At 45.3% G+C, this 18453-nt stretch overlaps 1 protein-coding gene across 4 annotated transcripts in view; it reads left to right on the forward strand.

Annotated features, from left to right (window-relative positions):
* Positions 1-18453, forward strand: part of MAPKAP1 (mitogen-activated protein kinase associated protein 1) — an 86817-nt gene that overhangs the window by 40707 nt on the left and 27657 nt on the right. For all 4 annotated transcript variants that reach the window (XM_027650074.1, XM_027650075.1, XM_027650073.1 and 1 more), the window contains one exon: positions 7377-7486. In XM_027650074.1, the coding sequence (XP_027505875.1) occupies positions 7377-7486 (110 nt within the window). The remainder of the gene's footprint in view (positions 1-7376; positions 7487-18453) is intronic.

The following is an 18453-nucleotide window of genomic DNA, read 5'->3' on the forward strand; positions in this document are numbered from 1 at the left end:
TTATTTATGAAAAATCTGTTCTGAGTAATAAATGAAATAATGTGTGTAGAATCATGGAGCATTTAGGCTGGAAAAGATGTAACAGCTTCAGAGAGTTTAAATTACAAACTCATTCATGTTGGATATCCAGAGCCCTTTTCAACAGACATTAAGAACTGATCTTGCAAGGGACTTTTAATTATTTTGGAAAAGTGTATTGAATTTTAGCAGGAAAAAAAAGGTGTATTCATGGTGTTTAGTTTTCCACACAGGAGATTTCAAATTCTTCTTTCAAAGCCTAATAGACAAAGTAGTGAATTTGTATTTTCAGACTGGTTAGTGGATTAAAAAAGCAAGTGATTTTGGAACAAATAGTTGCAGAGTGGCTAAATAACAATGCAGTAGTTGAGGAGAGAAATGAGCAGTAACCAAGCATGCCAGTTGGAATAGGACTGGAGATTCCTCTTCAAAGTCCAAAAGAATTTTATTGAGGATGACCCCATCCACCCCTGAGACTTGAGCTGTCTGACTTGTAGCTCAAGAAGAATTTGCTCTGTTCTTATCAGTGAAGTAGGGACACATACTGTGCTTGATCACTTTTATTTTTCTTTACTTGTGACTGAAAAATCTTCTAAGCCATCAGAAGGCCTTAATTACTGTAACAAAATACCAGGAGCATAAACCACTTCTTACTTGGGAAAAATATTTCATGTTTGGAGCTCTCAAAATGAAAATGCTAATAGAGTTTTCCTGGTTATTGGACAACACCTAGATTTCTTAATACTACAGCTGCTTCCAGTCGTGAATAATCAGACATGTAAAAAAAATTCTGGCCTATTTAGTTAGTTTTTATATTCTTTATTGTATACTGTGTTTCTTAGAGACAGTCCAAAGCATCCAACTGAAAGCCATTGTCAGCAATCCCGTGTGTATTCCCAACATTGGGAAATACAATGTTTTGGCCCCAGTATTTACAGTAAGTTCCTGAAGGTCGAGGCAGTGGTGAGGAGGGGGTGCAGGGAGGAAGCACAGCAGCCTCCCCAGGAGCACTGGGGGCTGTTTTGGTCTGAGGGTCACAGTCACCCCCTGAATTGGGAGCACATGTGGGCTCAGGGTTTGGAGGTTGGCTCAAGGGAGATGGAACCAACATTGCTGTGTGAGCCCAGAGCCCTGATGGGATCCTGGCCTGGCAAGCAGTGCTCTGGCTGGAGCTTAGAGCAGGATTAAAGTCCAACTGCAGATCCTACGAAAGAAATGCAAAATCTTTTGGTTTACTATCATTTGTGCTGATCTGAGGAGCTTTCACATAGCCTGGGAGGTGCTGCTGAGGAGAAATAGGACAATTGCATCATAAACAGTGCTTTTCCAAAAGGGTCAGTTTGGTTGTTCCTGTGTCTACACGTTAATTTGAATTTACTTTTGCTTCCTGTGTAAATAGGTTGAAATTAGGATTTTTAATGTGTCACCTAGAATGGAGAATTACTTGATCTTCTCTTGATCAAAAGGTTGTTATCTCTGGGAGTTTAAATGTGCATACTGTCTTATTTTGGTAGGGATTTTTTGCAATTTCTATGTCTTCTTGCTCCCCTGTCACCCTACTGGTGCACCTAATCGTGATTTTGTGTTTTGCATCTCTTTTTTTCCTTCTCACGCTGAAGTATTTCAGCTGCTGCCATGTCAGCCTTGTGACTTGTGATGTTTATTAATATTGAGTCACTGCTGAAGGATGTTGATGCCTGTGAGAAGCTCCATGCTGGAGCCGTGTTTCATCTCCGCTCTCCCTGTCCCGTGTTGGACGGACGTTCAGAGCTTGTGCAGTTGCCGAGCTGACAGCGGTGGAACCCCGCCAGGGACCCCGTTTCAGCAGGACGTGTTTGAGCAGAAACAGTTTGCAGAACTTTATACACTTCAATTCCTGCCAAGGCAAACTCTGAGCCACTTGAGTTAGTTATAAATACCCAGAGGCGGTGGCTGGAAGTAGCCCACAGTGCAGTTTATATTCAGAGCTGGATGTGAATGTCTTTGTGGCTGTACAGAGTAGTAAATAATTGAGTTTGATTAGGGAGAGGGACCTCATTATCCCCCCACCTGTGCCCAGCTGGTAGGGGAGGGTCGAAATGAAGCCATTAGCTGTCGCTCTTACTGGCATCTCAAAGAGCTCAAATACATCTGTGTCTTATTTTCTTTTCTGGCACAATCAGTCGAGCAAGCTAAGCAGGCATGACCGAATTTGGCAAGTTCCAAGGACTCTGGCAAAGTTACACAAGGAGAAGACGGAGGGCAATCATTCTGGCTTCTCCCTGCCCATTAGTCTAGCGGGTTGTGTTTTTGGAAGGTGGCTGCTGTGGAAAGCAGAGCTGTGTGCAATGTCAGACGCGCTGCTCGCACACAGCCGGCTCTGACGGCGAGGGCGTTTGTCAGGAGGAGGCAAACAAAGCACCACATCCATGGAAATATGGACTTCTTGAGATGCTGAGGTCATACCTGAAAGGCTTAAAATAAATCTGTACCATCATTAGGGCTTTTTCCCTTGGAAATTTTATTATTGCGACTTGACATACTCAGTCTAGTGGTGTTTCGAGGAGCTGTGGCTCAGCTGCCAGTTGGCACACAGAGCAAATTTGGCATGCAGATCCTCTGCTCTGTAGCACTTTTCTTCTGTTTTGATATTATGCTTAAATTGCTTTGACTATTATATACAAATTTTCAAAGCGGCACCCCTGCCATACCCAATAGTTTAAGATTTTAAACCTTTTTAAAATGTGCATTTACAAATTCAGCTCAAAGCTCTGAAATGTGTTTTTCCTTGGACTACAGAAGCACTCCCCAAAAGGCCTCTTCCTCAGTTTGTTACAGGGGGTGGGTAATCTCCAAAGTACAGTTTAGAATATTCATGGCATGCAAATTTAAGACAGTGTAGGTGCCAAAGTTAAGAAAGTGGCTCCCAGGAGAGTGGAGAGGGAGGGGTGGGACCCCAAGAAAGGAGTCAAATGACTTGTCAGAGGTCTAAGGACAGTTACAGTGGTGTCAAAATGCAACCAGTTAACTCAGTAGTGCACAGAGCTGTCCAAGACCAACCTGAGATGCACAAAAGCAGATCATTTAGGCTCAGAAGAAAAATTGTGGCTGGCATAGTTCTGATTCCTATCACTGTGCACTTTATCTTAAAAATTACCCAGCTTAAGTTAAGTCTATTGCGTCAGCTGGGATTTTTAGTCTTAACTCTGACTTTGTGCTGATCAAGTGGAAATCGTTATTAGTCACTCCCGGGCACTTCCAGCCATGCCAGCTGGTTTTGCAGTGAGCTTTAAGTGCTATAAATTCCACTTCTGGAAAATAAATTCCACTCCTGTGTTAAAAAAAAAATCTAACCAACCAACAATTTTAAAAATCGCTCCAGATTGGAAAGGAGCTTTTGGAAAAGTTCATTTCTCATTCAGAACAGAAGCCTTTTGTCCTTCCAGTGTTGGTTGTTTTGTTTTGTGGTACGAATGGAGCCCGTGGAGGGACCCTGCCTGTTCCCATGGCACCTCAGCTCCGTGCCCCCAGCGGAGCCCAGCGTCAGCTCCTGCCTCTGCTGCTGTTTCCTGCTCCCTCTCCTGAACCTTGCCACCCTGGCTCCGGCGCCGAGGCTGTAAAAGAAGATGGAAAGCCAAGTTACCGCAGAATGATCACTATCATTAACATTCACGGGTGGTTCACTTATCATTCCTGACTGCACAGACATGGCAGCCGTTATGAAACGTCCACAGGTGTAGCACGATGATACATATTACATTGTGCCACAATGGATTTATGTATTCTGTAACAAAAGAAAAGTGTAATGAAAAAATACAGAAGGTAATCCTTTATTCCTCCACTGCACAATTTATCAGTAATGCCTGTGGATGATAAGTGCCAGGGATTTCCTTTGCTTGATTTAACCTTGTCACCCAGGTATGTTTTTGCAAAATGACAGAAAATACAAGCTAAGGAATTTCTTTGGCTTCCAATTTGCCAGCAGCACTTTTAATTGATTGACCAGCATCTGCTTGTCTGTCCTGTTTTCAGTGTGTTCACTTAAAATAAAGGTATCACACCTTAGCAGAGTGAGGTAAAACAGGTTGTTTGTAATTGCAATTAAGGATATGCTGGGATTGGGCTGAGTGAGGACAGTCCATGCCCATGGTCAGTGCAGTGCACTGGGGTGTGGAAAGGTGAGCTGGGTTCGTGTTTCTCCAGCAGAGCTTCCTGTGCTCTGGTCACACAGTGGAGGGTGTGATGGATCAGTGGTGTTCCAGACAACCTGGAGCAGAGTGTGGCTCCAGGACACCCTGATGGTGTGTCCAGCAACAGGACAAGAAACAGTAGCCAGAAACTAAACCACAACAAGTTCCACCTCAACATGAGGAAGAACTTCTTTCCATGGAGGGTGGCAGAGCACTGGAGCAGCTGCCCAGGGAGGGAGTGGAGTCTCCCTCTCTGGAGACATTCAAAACCCACCTGTGTCATCTGCTTCAGGGGGTTGGACTGGATAATGTCCAGGGGTCCCTTCCAAACCCAACTGTTCTGTGGTTCTGTGAGGCTGCTCCTCTGAGCACAGGAAGCGTGCTCTGACACACTGGCCTGGCCCCAGGATGACGGCAGGAGCTCTTTGGTCTGGGCTCAGATGTGTGGGTTTGCCGAGTGCTGAAATGTTGAATTGATGTTCCTTGGTGCATTGTGAGAGGGAAACCAGCGCTGAGCGAGCCAGGGCAGGGGAAGGGAGAGTCGAGTGGCTAAACTGGGACAGGTTTGGGACCCTCTGGCTCTGCTCCAGAGCAAATAGCCAAGAGTTCACCAAAGCGGGTGCGCTCTGAGCTTCACTGCTCCTGCCAAGGGTTCGCTTACGGATCCCACACTAAATATAGTAAAACACAGAGCGTTTCTTATTTTGCTTTGATCAGTAAAATAAACTTTTAAAGATTGTTCTGGGATGAGATCCAGCTTCTGAGGCAAAGAATGGCCCTGGCTCAGGCAGGGGTTAGTAATGGAGTGTCAGGGAAATCAGTCTGACAGTTCTCAGGCCAGCTGCTCAATGGAAAGAATCAGCCGAGCTGGGATGGCCCGGAACACGAGCAGATCACAGCAGCCTGTGCTCTTTAGCAGCTGAAGTGTCAGGAACTGAAAGGGAATCTTCCATTTTCAGGATGTTCCCAATCCATGAGCAGCCCTGAGCTGGGGCTCTCTGCCGTTGGACACTCTGTGCCTGGGAGGAACCTGGGCTGCTCCGGGGTGGGGGCTGCAGTGCCTGCTCTGTTTGGGGCAAAAAATGTTGAAAAGCATTGTGTACTAAGGAGAAAATTGTGACTCTTGTTTTGGCCATAGCAGATTTTGGAGGACTTCCTTTGCCTTTGCTGTTTCTTTTTTCCCTGCAGTATTTTAATTTATTTCCCTGTGTTTTGGTTGGAGTTCTCTGGAAACTTGCTGTCAGTGTTGCAGAGCACTGTATGAATTACCTGGAGGCACCAGCTGTTGGGATGGCCCAGTCCAGTGTGCAGGGCTTTTCTTGTAGAACTTCGCTGACAAGCATTGTGTTGCTTAAAGTGCAGAGGTAGTTTCCTTTTTGTAGTTATAATTGTAGAAGAGGTTTTTCACTTTTGAAAATCCACTGAATCTCACTCAGCAGGTCAGTTGGAGCTGTGAGGCCTTTGGGGAGTGAGGGATCAGCCATGGCACTGCTGGGCAAAGGATGGGTGTTGTGTGGTGCTCGTGCACATCGTGGGGCTCCATGGCAGCTTCAGGGGAGAGTTGCTCCTCAGTGAAAGGCTTGGGAAGGTCTCTGCTCACTGCACAGTGTTGGCTGGAGGCCCTGTGCCCTGAGGCTGTTCCAGGACAGTGGTGTCACGGGCTCAGTTCTGCTCCTGCTGCACTGAACACACGGCAGGAACAGAGGGAAAGTAGGTGCATGAAAAGGTTGGGAATATTTGGTTTGAAGACGAGTAAGATAGAGTTATAAATAATAAATGGTCTGGAGAACATAAATTTGGGGCTTTTAGGCAGTTTCATTTTGCCAGGAACAAAGGGAATTGAAAATGAAATTCAGATGAGACCGATGCACAACCGAGGAGAGGGAAACAGCATTGTACACCAGGGATGGGGGACATCTCTGTGGGGCTCAGAGCTGGGCTGACAGCCCCCAGAGCATGAGTGGCTGCAGCACAGTGAGCTGTGGCCAACACGTGCCCAGGCAGGGGCTTCCTGGCCCTGGTGTCAGGCCCCCTGAGCGGCTCCGAGCGCTCCTTGGCGTGTGCTGAGGGCTCAGAGGTATCATCTGTCCATCCCAGTGTGGGCTGGGGGTGCCACATCTGATGTGACCTGACCTCCAACCTCTAGTCCCAGAATTTGTGTCTCAAAGTGACACATAGTAATGTGGGCTTGTTTTTCAGGATATACTTGTGTTGCTTGGATTGCTTTTGACTGCCAGTTGCTTTTAAAAATATTCCAGCTGTGATGTTCATATAGAGCTCTGCTCCCTGATTAAAATTCCTGGTTGCTAGATACAAAGCTCCTCCTCCTGCCCAAATAGCTTTGCAAACCATTTTTTTCCATGCAGAGCAGTCTCTCCAGTGGGAGCCTTCAGCTCTCGGATTTCCCTGGAACTGTCTGCAGTGACATCTACTGACACGAGCCGAGACTGACTGCGAGGGCTAAGGGGCAAAATTCACTGACATGCTCATCCAGTGTCTCTTCTATTACGTTGTCATCTTCTCTGCTTCCCCAGTGGTGCCCTCTCAGTGTTTGGCAGCAGTACCCCCACAGCCATCCCTGTGCTCTTTGCAGTCCTTCCCCCTCTGTGGCCTCTCCCAGGGGCAATGGCCAGGACAAGGACCCGCTGCCATGGACCTTTATGGGGGATTTTGTGCCATTGTGTTCACAAAAATGTGTCCAAAGAAAGCCCCTTACTTAGGTTTAAAATAATGCATTGAAATAATGCCTTGATAGTGCTGCAAAGCTGCTGTCACCTCACTGAGGGTTGTTCTGCCACTTCTCCCTAATGGTTTGTTACGTGTGGGACATGGATGAAAATGCCACTGCAAACTGCTTCTGTGTTATGTGCTGTAAAACACTCCACAGACACTACTGAGGGGCTGAGGAGCCCCCAGGTACATTGGCTCATCTTTCTCTCTGATGCTGAACACAAAGTGATTAAAAATAACAATTAGGAAAATCCATGCACCCCTAAAATTGCAATCTGTTTTCTCTGGTTTTGTCTTTTTTTTGCTAAGGGAGTTTGCTCAGTTCTTCCTTTTAACTTCCCTTTCCAACCCATCTTCGTTAACCATGTGCTAACGAGTGCTTTGCTTGAAGCTAAGGAGGACTGGGGGAGCTGCTGGTGATGATTGTTTTGTAAAACTGCATGTGCATCTGTCTTGCAGAAATGCTGCTCATGGATTCTCACTTATTCAGGTGGACAGTATGAAGGTCACCATGAAGGATATCTTACAAAAGGCCTTAAAGAGAAGGAAGGGATCACAGAGAGGCTCAGGTGGGTTGTTTATCGTATTTTCTAGAGGGCAAAGTGTTTTCTCCATGAGCATATTTTATATCTCTTTTTAATTGTTGTGAATACTGCACAGGTTTTGGGGGGGGGGTTGTGTCCCAGCCCCAGTCACAGCAGTTCTGTGCTCAGGTTTGTGTTCTCAATGCTGGCACAAAGCTGACAGTGCAGGAGCTGCATAATGTTCACTGCAGAGCAGTATATCCATTCCTGCAAATATTTATTTATAATAACAAAGCCATTTGCATTCAAGTCCAGCTCATGGTAATTTGGGATGATGGGTGGAAGTACAGTGAGTCCAGCCCATGGTAGAGTTTGTATATATACTTTTAATTTATGTAAGAAAATGATGCTTAGTATGATTTTAAATAATTTCAAGGATTTGTCGTTACTTGTAGAGAAAAAGAAAAATTTACTTTCTGCAATGTTGCCCGAGTAGTGCTGTTATAGTTAAGGCATATCAGGATTTAAAAAAAGAAAATGTACAGTGCTTGCAATTCTGTTTTAGAGCAATTCTTTTCCGGGGGTAGATGTGCATTCACATGTATGTTAGTGTATATATTTCAAAAGTATAAGGCTGAGAGATCTTTCCAGCAACAAGAAATAATTACTGAGAGAAATTGCACCAAGTCTTGTCACGCAACAAAGGAACTTTAATATAAACCCATCTATATAGTGGGGAAAGATAAGGATCTTGTCTTTGTAAATGAATGAAACCTCCTTATACACCCTCAGTTTTAACTATGGGAAAAGAAAATAAACCCTGTTCTCTTTAGAAAAAGTAGTTCAGTGCAGTTTTTAAACGCGTGTATAATCTGTCATGGATTTAATTAGCTATCTTCAGATGAGAGCTGAAGTTTTAATAAAAGTTAGAAGAGATAACACAGTGAAGGACACGGATGAGCTGTCTCAAGGCCATATTCCAAGGGAACGATAAGAGCTGTAAAAAATGGCAGAGAAGAGCAATTGAATGGAGCAATGAAAATCTGATTCTCGTAAAAAAAAAAAAAAAGGGGGGGGGGGGTTTGAGAGGGGCGGGGCTGGGGGGGGGGGAGAGGAGCCCCGCCAGTCTGCAGCAATTTGGAGGGTGGCCAGGAGCCATCGCTCACCCTCGGCTGCGGCGCCGCCGTCCAGATGTGCCAACGGCACGTCCCGGCCCTTGCCAGCTGACTGCGCCGTGTGATAACCAGCTCTCTGGATGCCCATCACTGGCCGCAGAGATAGAATTAAATGATGATGATCTTCCCACAAGTTGGGAGAGGAAACAATGCATATAAATCTTGATTTCATCTCAGCGTGAGAAGTCTTTATCCATCATCACTCATAATGAACAAGTCGTTAGCGGCGATGAATGGTGGTGGGGTTTTTTCGAACACCTCTTTTGTTCACTTTTTGGGTGACTTTTATTTATTTCCTGGGGTCAGATTTCCCTTCCCTGAAGGGAGGTCGCTAAAGGATTCACTTAGCTCAGTCTTTAAACTGCTTCCTCCCTTCGTGTAACAGATGTTTTACTCTTTATCCATTTGAAATTTGTTTCTGCTTTAATTTTGTTACTTTTGCTCAGTGGTTCAGCAAAGGAATGGACCTGGCATTTGTTCCTTCAGCTAATACAGTCACTTCTGCTGCCTTGGCCCTCCTGCTCAGAACCCTTTGCAGGAACAGAGTATGTAGGCATGTGTGTGTCAGCTGAGGGGGTTAATTATATAAGAAATCATTTAAATTTACTTTTTATAAATTATCCCTGTGACATCTCACCTCTTTGAAACATGACCAGCACCCCTGCTGGGGTTATAACCACAGTGGAAGTCACAACTACAAACCTCTTGGTTACTTACAGGCCTATTTCCATGGGAACATGTGATTGGATTTTTGGAATAGTTGGTGTTTGCAGGTTTTGGTTACACTTGTGTCCAGACACAGCCAGAATTCCGACCTGCAGCTGGAAGGTCACGCGCTGGGGTCACTGTGAGCAGAATGCTCACTCTGGGAAGGGTCTTGCTAGAATTTCCAAATTACTGAGTTTCATAAATTTAACTGCTGGTGAGCACTCATGATGTGTTATTGGAACTGCCCTGTGGTACTGGCACGTGGCTGAAGGGCCTCCTCAGATCAAGTATTTGTGTGTTAAATTGGTAAATCAGAAATTTCTATTAGAATTGTCTTCCCTTATCCAAAACTTCCCTTATTCTCCATTACTTCCCTTACTCACAAGTGTGATTTATCAGGCTTGGGGGGGACAGGGGGGCTTAGGAGGATCTTGCTGTCATCTTAAAAGCAGCAGCACTTGCAGCTGTGTGCACAGAGGGGTCCTGCCCACACAGCCCTCTGGATCCAGGCAGGACCCACCTGCCCTGAGCTGGGAATGCTGCTGGGCTGAGGGCAGGGAGAACCCAGGATGCCACTACCGTGCACACAGAGAGACTGGAGCAGGAGTAGGAAAAGATTTTGTCATTGTTCCTCATCTACCACCAGATTCTTTGTAATTGGAGAGGATGTGCCTCTCGCTTTCACTGGGAGATGCAGGGATAAATGGAATTGCAGATCAGACCATTAGCACAGCACGGGCCTGTGCCAGGGTGGTTCAGGTCATTATTAAGCAGTGGATTAGGATGTCAAAGTTCTGAATAAAAGATAAGACATAATTTAGGAGAAGCATTTCTCCTCACTCAGCAATGCTTCCTTTAAAGCTGATTGTTCTGATTTTTAAAAAGTCGTTACCAAAAATAGACTGAACGTGTTTATTTAAAGTTTTTGGAATAGTTAAATAAAGCTGAAATGCCCATGAGCTTTTCTGCCTGTTTTCAATGGGCCTCCAGACCAGCCCTCCCAGGACAAATTAATGTATCATTGTTACAGCTTGTGCTGTTTTCAGGCACTGGTAGAAGCAGTTACTTTCTGACCTGTTTTCACCACTGACTTACAGGACATTTTTCAAACTGGTCCTAAGTTGATAAGAAAATGCAAACCTAGGTTGGCTATTTTGGGTGAGGAAGAATTTGAGGAATTCCTGTTGTACAGTTAGGAAGGGTTTGTTCAGCATGACCAGGGCTAAAACACTGGATTAGTTTCACCTAAATACTTTATTCATCCAGTAAAAATTATTTGTTGCAGGAAGATACAGGTTAGTAGGAGACAGAAGTGGGGTACAACCTTTGCTTCATAGAAAGGCACCTGAAAAAATGGAAGCAGTATTCTGACTGTGCCTAGCTCTGTTTAGATAGAATTATTGCAAACTGTTCAAACTATTCCACGTTCCTTGCAATTTTCCTTTCTTAGTGTCTCAAGGCTTTTGACATATGAACTCTGACCATTTTTAAATAATGATTTTCGAGTCAGTCAAGGGGAAACGTGGGTGGTGAAATAACCTGGATGTTTTGTAGCTGAGAGCCATGGCCCTGAGTCCTTTCCCAGAGGATGTGGTGGTCCTGAAGCAGGGCTGTGGGAGCCTGGTGACCCATCCCACCACAGGCAGCTGTGGGAGGTTGATGGGAATGCTGGATCATCTCCTGCCGTGTTCCCAAATAACCAACTGGGAGAAGTACATGGGAATGGCTGCAAGTTAGGGAAAATCCTCTAACAACCAGTTAGTGCTGCATACTGGAGAAGATAAATCTGCAGAGGAAATCGTTGAGGCAGATGTTTAATTAGTTGGAGCCAGGCTGGATAAATCAGGATAGGAGCTGTCTATGCAGATATGCCGGTGTGCCTTGCCTTCCTCTGGGCTGGTGTCACTGGCTTTAAAAACAAACTGTTCTTTTTGCTGAGGAAAGAGGCAGCAGAAAGAGTCATATAACCTCCCGCTTACTGTAATGGATTCCCCTGTGTACACTCATAAAATAGAAAATGTAATTGATGTTTTCTTATGGTAATGAAAACTAACGAAGTCGAATACTTTATCATCAATTTGTTTAACCTATTGCCTGCTCAGCAGTGTGTATTGCACAGGCATATTTTATGGCATGGCTGGAAATAAAATACTCCTGGTTGTGGGATGAGCTCCTAGAGGAGACTGGTCTAATCTGGGATGGACCACCATGAAGGGGGCTCAGGAATCACTCATGTGAGAGGGTTTTCTGAAAATAGCCTGAATGGCAGAGAAGGTGCCTGAGGACAGGGCAGTGCCCCAGCCACGGTGGGCAGGGCTGTGGGAGGAGAACTGGAAGCTCCATCAGTGCTGCAGGGACCTGGCTGGGCTTGGCATGGACCTGGCAGTGCTGAGGTGCTGGGATATCAGCCCCTGGAGAACCCCAGTGTCCACAGGTAGTTCAAGGATTGTTGTGTGTAATCCTGCTGTGCCTGCATCTCCTGGAGGCAGCTGCTCTGAGCACTCCAGCAGCCAGTAGTGTAAATATAAAATCTCTCCTCAGTGTGGCAGATCTGCAGAAGGAGAGTCACCTGCTGGAGATGGGGAGTGTAAGAACTTCCCGCTCTCCCAGAATTCATCAGTGAAAATGTCGGATACGGTGCTGTCTGGATTTTGGACACCTATAATAACCAGGTCCTGAAAAGCTGTTCTAGAAGTGGGATCTGGGTATTTTAGTATTTGATATGATTCTGCTCCCCAGAGATTAGTTACAGTCTTAATATTAACTCCTGGAGCAAGTAGCTTTTAGGCATGCTTAAAAATCCCACCCTCAGGCTTGGCAGAGGAAGTTTTGTGGATTGTACAGATCATGTTGCAGAACTGTGAAATACTATTATCCCTAGAACTTGATTTGCTTTACTGGGAAATGATTTTCCTGGGCAATGAATCTGGTGGTCTTACTTTCACCAACACTCAGGTGTATTAACACCCCCATTAACACATAAGGGATTTGGTTTGTGGTAGATGTGCATTTTAAATCCTGCTTTTTGGGAGGGCTCAGTTGGCCCAGGGAAGGCACAGTGTTTCCCAGGTGGAACACAAAGCCCTGTGCTCCCATCCCACGACTCAGCTGAGGCTGGGGCTGACAGCAGCCCACGGGGTGCAGCAGGCAAGGAGATCTTATCAGGCTTTTTATGTCTGCACTGAAGCCTGCATTCAGTATTCCCTATAAAATATGTTTGCATGGATTACGATTTTAAGAACCTAAGAGAGATGATGACTTCATCCTTGATACTTCATGTGTCTTGATGCCATGGTGATTTTCAAATTAAATATGTGCAGGAACTATGTGTACACTTGGAAGTTATCTCCCTGCCTGTGAGCTGTCTCATTCCCACTGCTCTTCAACAAACACATTCCCTGGGATGCCAGTTGCCTTCTCCTCCAGAGCTCAACTGAATGGACTATAAATACTAATGTAAAGAAAATAAGAATGCAGAGAGAATGTGTGCAGAGGCTTTGTTTTCAAACAAATTAAGCATCTATGTCATTATATAAAAACCAAATGTTCTTAGAAGGAAATGAGAGACAAAACTGAACATAAAATGCTGAAATGTTGGAATAATCCTGCCTGTTCCTGGTCCGTGTCAGCCTCTCTTCATCTGAAATTTCTTCTGAACAGAGAAGTCTCAACTGGTTAATCATGTCTGATTTTAGGTAGAAATTCTTTGCAGGGTGAACATGCTACTGATTATTATTTAATAGCTGCCTCCAACTGCAAACATCCCCAGACCAGAAAGGCTCAGTCCTTTTAAGAACAAAATGCTCTACAAGTTTAATTGTTATAAACAAAACCTTCTGCCAACATTGCACAGACGTGACCTGTATTTTCCGTAGGTTAGAGGGAGAGTTATTAGCTCAGTGTTCTGTGAGTTTGGAGAAAGACTAATACTTTTTCTATAAATGAAAACAGCTGCTTTGCAATAACATTCAAGTTCCTAACAGCTGTCAACCGTTGCTTTTTGCATTCTTTAAAATGTGTAAAGTGACCAAAAATAGTCTAAAATAATCTTCCTGGTCTGTTTAAGTGTATTATCCCACTGCCACAGGAAGCTGGATAATAAGGAAAGAGAAAGTTTCAAGAAACAGGAATAGGACATAAAAATAAGTCTCCGTATCATATTTTAGTTTCTGGACCAGAATCAGAGGAATTACAGCTGCCAAGGCCAGGGAAAGGAGCCCGTTCCATCCCCAGGTTCCTGGGGGCACAGGCTGTTACAGACCCAGGGTTTGTGGGAGTTGATTATTCCTGTGGTTCAGATTTGTTCTCCCAAAGTTTAAGGTATCCCTCAGAACTTGGACTCTCAGATGAGGAGTTCTGCTTAGGGCTCATCTTTGTTGGGGGAGCAGCAGGGGAGGAGAGACCCGAGCTGTGTTTGAAAATTCACCTTGGGATGTGTCAGGGTCAGCACCACTTCTAATGTCAAATTTTGTGACTTAAACTGTTCCAAAACAGTTTCTGGAGGAGCCATGGGTCTCACTGGGGTTTTCCTTCCTCACCCCATCTTGTTGGAAGGGGAATGGGACAAAAAGAAATGTCTGGAAAGGGAGATGTGTGTGTATTTTGATTGCACATGTATGTATTTATTCATAAATTTAAACAAGGAGAATTAAGAAGATAAAAGAAACTATGTAAAAACACAGCCCTGTGATTAAAGCATTTTTAAGAGATAAACTACAGTTAGGATAAACTGTCATTAAATTTTGATACTGTCATGGAGTGATGGTAACTGAGGAGTTTAAATTTAAAAGTAAATATGTTCGAGTAGGCGATGCATATGTTGGCTCTGACTCTTTCTGGGATGGAAGCCCCAGCATCTGTGACAGTGAAAAGCCAATTAATTTGTATTTCCTTGTGTTCACATGCATGCTTTTATGCTTAATGGTAGTTGTGAGTTTCTCTGGCTCCAAGTGCTTTGTTTTGGATCATTACAGCATCCCTGTGGAGCCTGGTGCCCCAGTTATGAATGGCTTTACCTGGAAATACTTCAACAATCCTGGATTTCCTTGCACTAAGCTGTTTATATCAGCAGGATTTACATTAAAGAGAACACCAGTATTTGTAGATCCTTGCTCAGGTCCCTGTCCGGGTGTGAGTGGAAGGCACAGCCCTGTTGCTCCAGCCTCCTCCCCGCTCCACGGTGCCCTGGGGGTCAGGAGCTGCCTGGTTCCTCCAGGTCAGGCCCCCCCATGTCCACACAGCACCCTGTGCCCGGGAGTCCCAGAGCTGGGCTTGGCTCTGTGCTCAGTGCTGGCCATTCCTCTGGGAAGGGAAGGATTGCTCACGGCTCGGTTTTGTGGGATAATTCCCGCAGCAGGATGGATGTGCAGGGTGAGCCCCTCAGAGTGGAGAGAGCTGGGAATGGTTTCCTTCTGCCTCCAAACTCCAGCTCTGCTCTGCAGTGGGGATGATTTATTCCACAAGCCCTTTCTCCCCAGGCTGCTGACGCTGAGCAGACCCGGGTGTGCCGGGCTCAGGGATGTTGGTGTGCACGAACAGCATGTTGGGGATAAAGTTTGAATAGTTGTTCAGAACAGCAATGGCTCGTTAGCCCCATGCTTCAGGCTGGTGGGGGGCTGGACATCACCCTGGATGGGTGAGGAGAATTTTTCATGCCTGGCCTCCGAAACAAAAGTGAAATATTGAACAAAGTCCATTTTGGAGCTGTTGGTATTGAAATTGTACAGTTATTGGTTCTTCTGGATTGGTAGTAGTGCTGTAATTTATTTGATATTTTAAATTGTGCAGCTCAGTGTTTGGGTGGCTGAGACTTCTGTGTTTGTTTCATCCACGGTGATGAACGGAACCTGTGCTGGTACCTGGCATCTTTATGGGCACTGCTTGGTTTTCGTGAACCCTCGAGTGCCTCGTCTGGGTGGCTGTGCTGCCCTGAGCTGCAGATCTATCCTTGGTACCTTCATGGCCAGGGAAAAGCATCTTTGTCCCTTGATAACCCAGGCAGTGAGGAGAGGCCTTGTGCTGATGTGTCCTGAATGCCCACCCCAGGCTGAGCCCCAGGATGGCCCCATTGGGGTCCACTCCAGGTGCCCATGGCTGGGGCGTGGGAGCGTTCGCTGCCCTCGGCCTCCCCTCCCAGAGCTGTGAGTTAAAACAAAATCTCTGTGTTGTGTTTCTGCTATAGGTGCTTTACCACATGATTTTGTCTCTTCTCAGCTTTATTTAGAGCTACATATAGCTAATGCAAAAACGTGGCAATTAAATAAAATTCTTCTGTTGGTGCTATGCACAGCCTGGTTTGCTGCTGGCCATGCTGCACGTTTGCTGTTCCACAGAAAAGCAATCCAGAAATGAAGTGTTTGTTTCTTTTTAAGGGGCTTTTGACTAAATTCTTTAATTTCACTGGCTGTCAAGGTAGTGTTAAGTAAAATAGGTTTGAACTGCTGTAGTTTTTGTGTACTGGACTAGATGTCAGAAACCTTTGCCATCACTGGAAATTCTGTCACTCTGGATTTACTATCTGTTTCCCACAGCTGAATTCCTGAGCAGTGTGATTTAACACCTTGGCTCTCCATCAGGCAGGCCTGGCATTTATTTGAATGCATTACACCACTGGTTTCCATAAACTATTTTACAATTGTTTCATATAAATGACTGTTTATTTCTACAAAAACCATCTGTATTTCTATGGAGAGCAGCAGATAACTGTGTATAAAATTCAGTAATGTCACAACAGTGCAAGTTAAGGAAAACCAGATTGGGCTGAAAAAACCCTCTTGTGCTTGTGCATGATGTTAAAAGTTTGTTTTCACTATTTAAATATCTTTATTTATTTACCAGTATTTGCATTGGTAATGATAAAATCTTTATTCCACTTCAGAGGTGTTGAGGGGCTTTGGGGGTTTTTAGCAGATAAACAGATTTAAGATGTCCTCACAGCAGCAGGATTGGAGATGTAAACATTCTGCTCTGCAGCCAGTTCCTCTCTCACTGTTTACATATTTTCTGTTGTTTTATTGTCATTGCCAAGCACACAATGGAATCCTGCCCCCTCTGTCAATGTTCTAAGAAAAATCCCACAGAAGGAGGCCTGAGCCTTCTCCCTGTTCCCACTTTGCTCTCCACAGTGGGTTGATCCTGCTCCTCCCTCAGCCCTTTTGGTTTATGGTCCTGGGCCAGGGGCCATGTCCAGCACTGACTGGGAGCTGGGGTTCCCCAAGCCTCCCTGGGAGGACGAGGCATTGCCTCGGTTTCCCTCCTCCCAGCCAGCACCCAAGGAGCCTCCACACTGAGCTATTTTAGTTCCTCCATCTGCTGCCCATGTGCTGGCAGAGGGAACGCTGGAATCCAGCAGTCTTACACTTAGCACGACTGATACTTTCTGACAGACTATTTGAAATGATAGAAATACATAAATCTCCTCTTTTTTATGACCTTGTAATAGCTGCAACATATTTCCAGCAAATATTTTCTATAGCAATAATAAAAAAAGCGATAACAAAAAAATAAATATAAATATAGTTTAAACTCGTGCAGAATCGCGCTTTCAAAGCCCAGGGATGGAGCAGCGAGGCAATAAATCACAAATCCTTGTGAAAGGAGGGACTTGGAAAAGGAAAGTCCCACAGACATCAACGTTAAGTGTTTAGCAACAGTTTTCTTTGACTGCTCTCCTGTCTGTGTTCTGCCCGAGGACAGAGCCAAGGCACAGCTCACTTCTCCTTTCCTTGTTCCCTCCTGCCCGGCATCAACTGCCGTGGCTGTTCAGCCATGGCTGCCGGATTGTCCACACTTGGGATTTTTCCTCTCTTATTTCCTTTGCCCAGAGAAGCTGTGGCTGCCCTGGATCCCTGGAAGTGTCCAAGGCCAGGTTGGACAGGGCTTGGAGCCACCTGGGCTAGTGGAAGGTGTCCCTGCCCGTGGCAGCTTTAAGGGCCCTCCCAAGGTGGATTGTTGTGGGATTTGGTGATTGCAGCAAACCCTGTGAGCAACAACAGTGCCTGGGCCGTGGCAGAGGTCAGATATGAGGTGCTGCACCATCAGTCCAGTGTGTACACAACCAGTACAGTGTATACACAACCAGTACAGGGTATACAAGCTCAGTACAGTGTGTACACCATCAGACAGTGTGTACACCCTCAGTACAGTGTGTACACCCTCAGTACAGTGTGTACACAACCAGTACAGTGTGTACACCCTCAGTACAGTGTATACACCATCAGTACAGTGTGTCCACCATCAGACAGTGTGTAACATGTTGCTCACACCTGCTGCTCTCAGGTCTGGGTGCTGACAGGGGTTTGTTGAAGGTGTCCAAGGAGAGAGTGGTTTGTCTGAGCTTCCTCACCAGGCAAACTGTGAAACTGCAACACGAACCCGTAGCAAAGAGTAGAATTAATGGATGACATGTGGACAAATGCAATATCCAGGGGCCAGACATGGGCACGGCTTTGGCAGAGCAGGTCGAGCTCTGACACTGTGAGCAGGCTGGGAGAAGCCAGAGACCATCTGAATAGGATGGTGGCAGGCTTAGATTTCCAAAAAAGATTTGACAGAGGCTCATAAAGCAATTAAGCTGTCACAGGATGAGAAGGAGGATCTTCACGTGGATTAATAATTGATTAAAAGACAGGAAACAAAGAATAGGAATAATGGCCCTCGGTGATTGGTAACTAGGTTACTGGTGGAGCTCCAGTGGAACTGGTGGAACCTGCATTGTTTGTTATTGTGGGGCATGGAAAGGATGTGAATGCTGATGTGACAAAATGTGCTGTTGATACAAAAGAGGTAAGAATAGTGCAAATAAAAGCTGTCTGTGAAGCACTGCAGAGGTATCCACAGTGCTGAGTGACAGGACAATAAAACGAGAGAGGGGATTCAGTGTCAATGAGTGCAAAATAATATACATGGTGAAAAGCAACTGTAACTATGTGTGTAGAATCACGGGCTCTAATTACCTTCCATCAGTCAGGAAAAGTATCCTGAGTATCCTGAGTAGTTTCTCTGAACACTTCAGCTCCAGGTCAGAATGACAAATGGAACTTCGGGAATTAGGAAAGGAGTGGGGAACAAACCAGTATCACTATGCCAGTCCATAAATCCCAGTGTGACCACATCTTATTTGCAATATTT

Source organism: Corapipo altera, unplaced genomic scaffold (assembly GCF_003945725.1).
Source record: "Corapipo altera isolate COAL_440 unplaced genomic scaffold, ASM394572v1 268, whole genome shotgun sequence".
NCBI lineage: Eukaryota > Metazoa > Chordata > Aves > Passeriformes > Pipridae > Corapipo > Corapipo altera.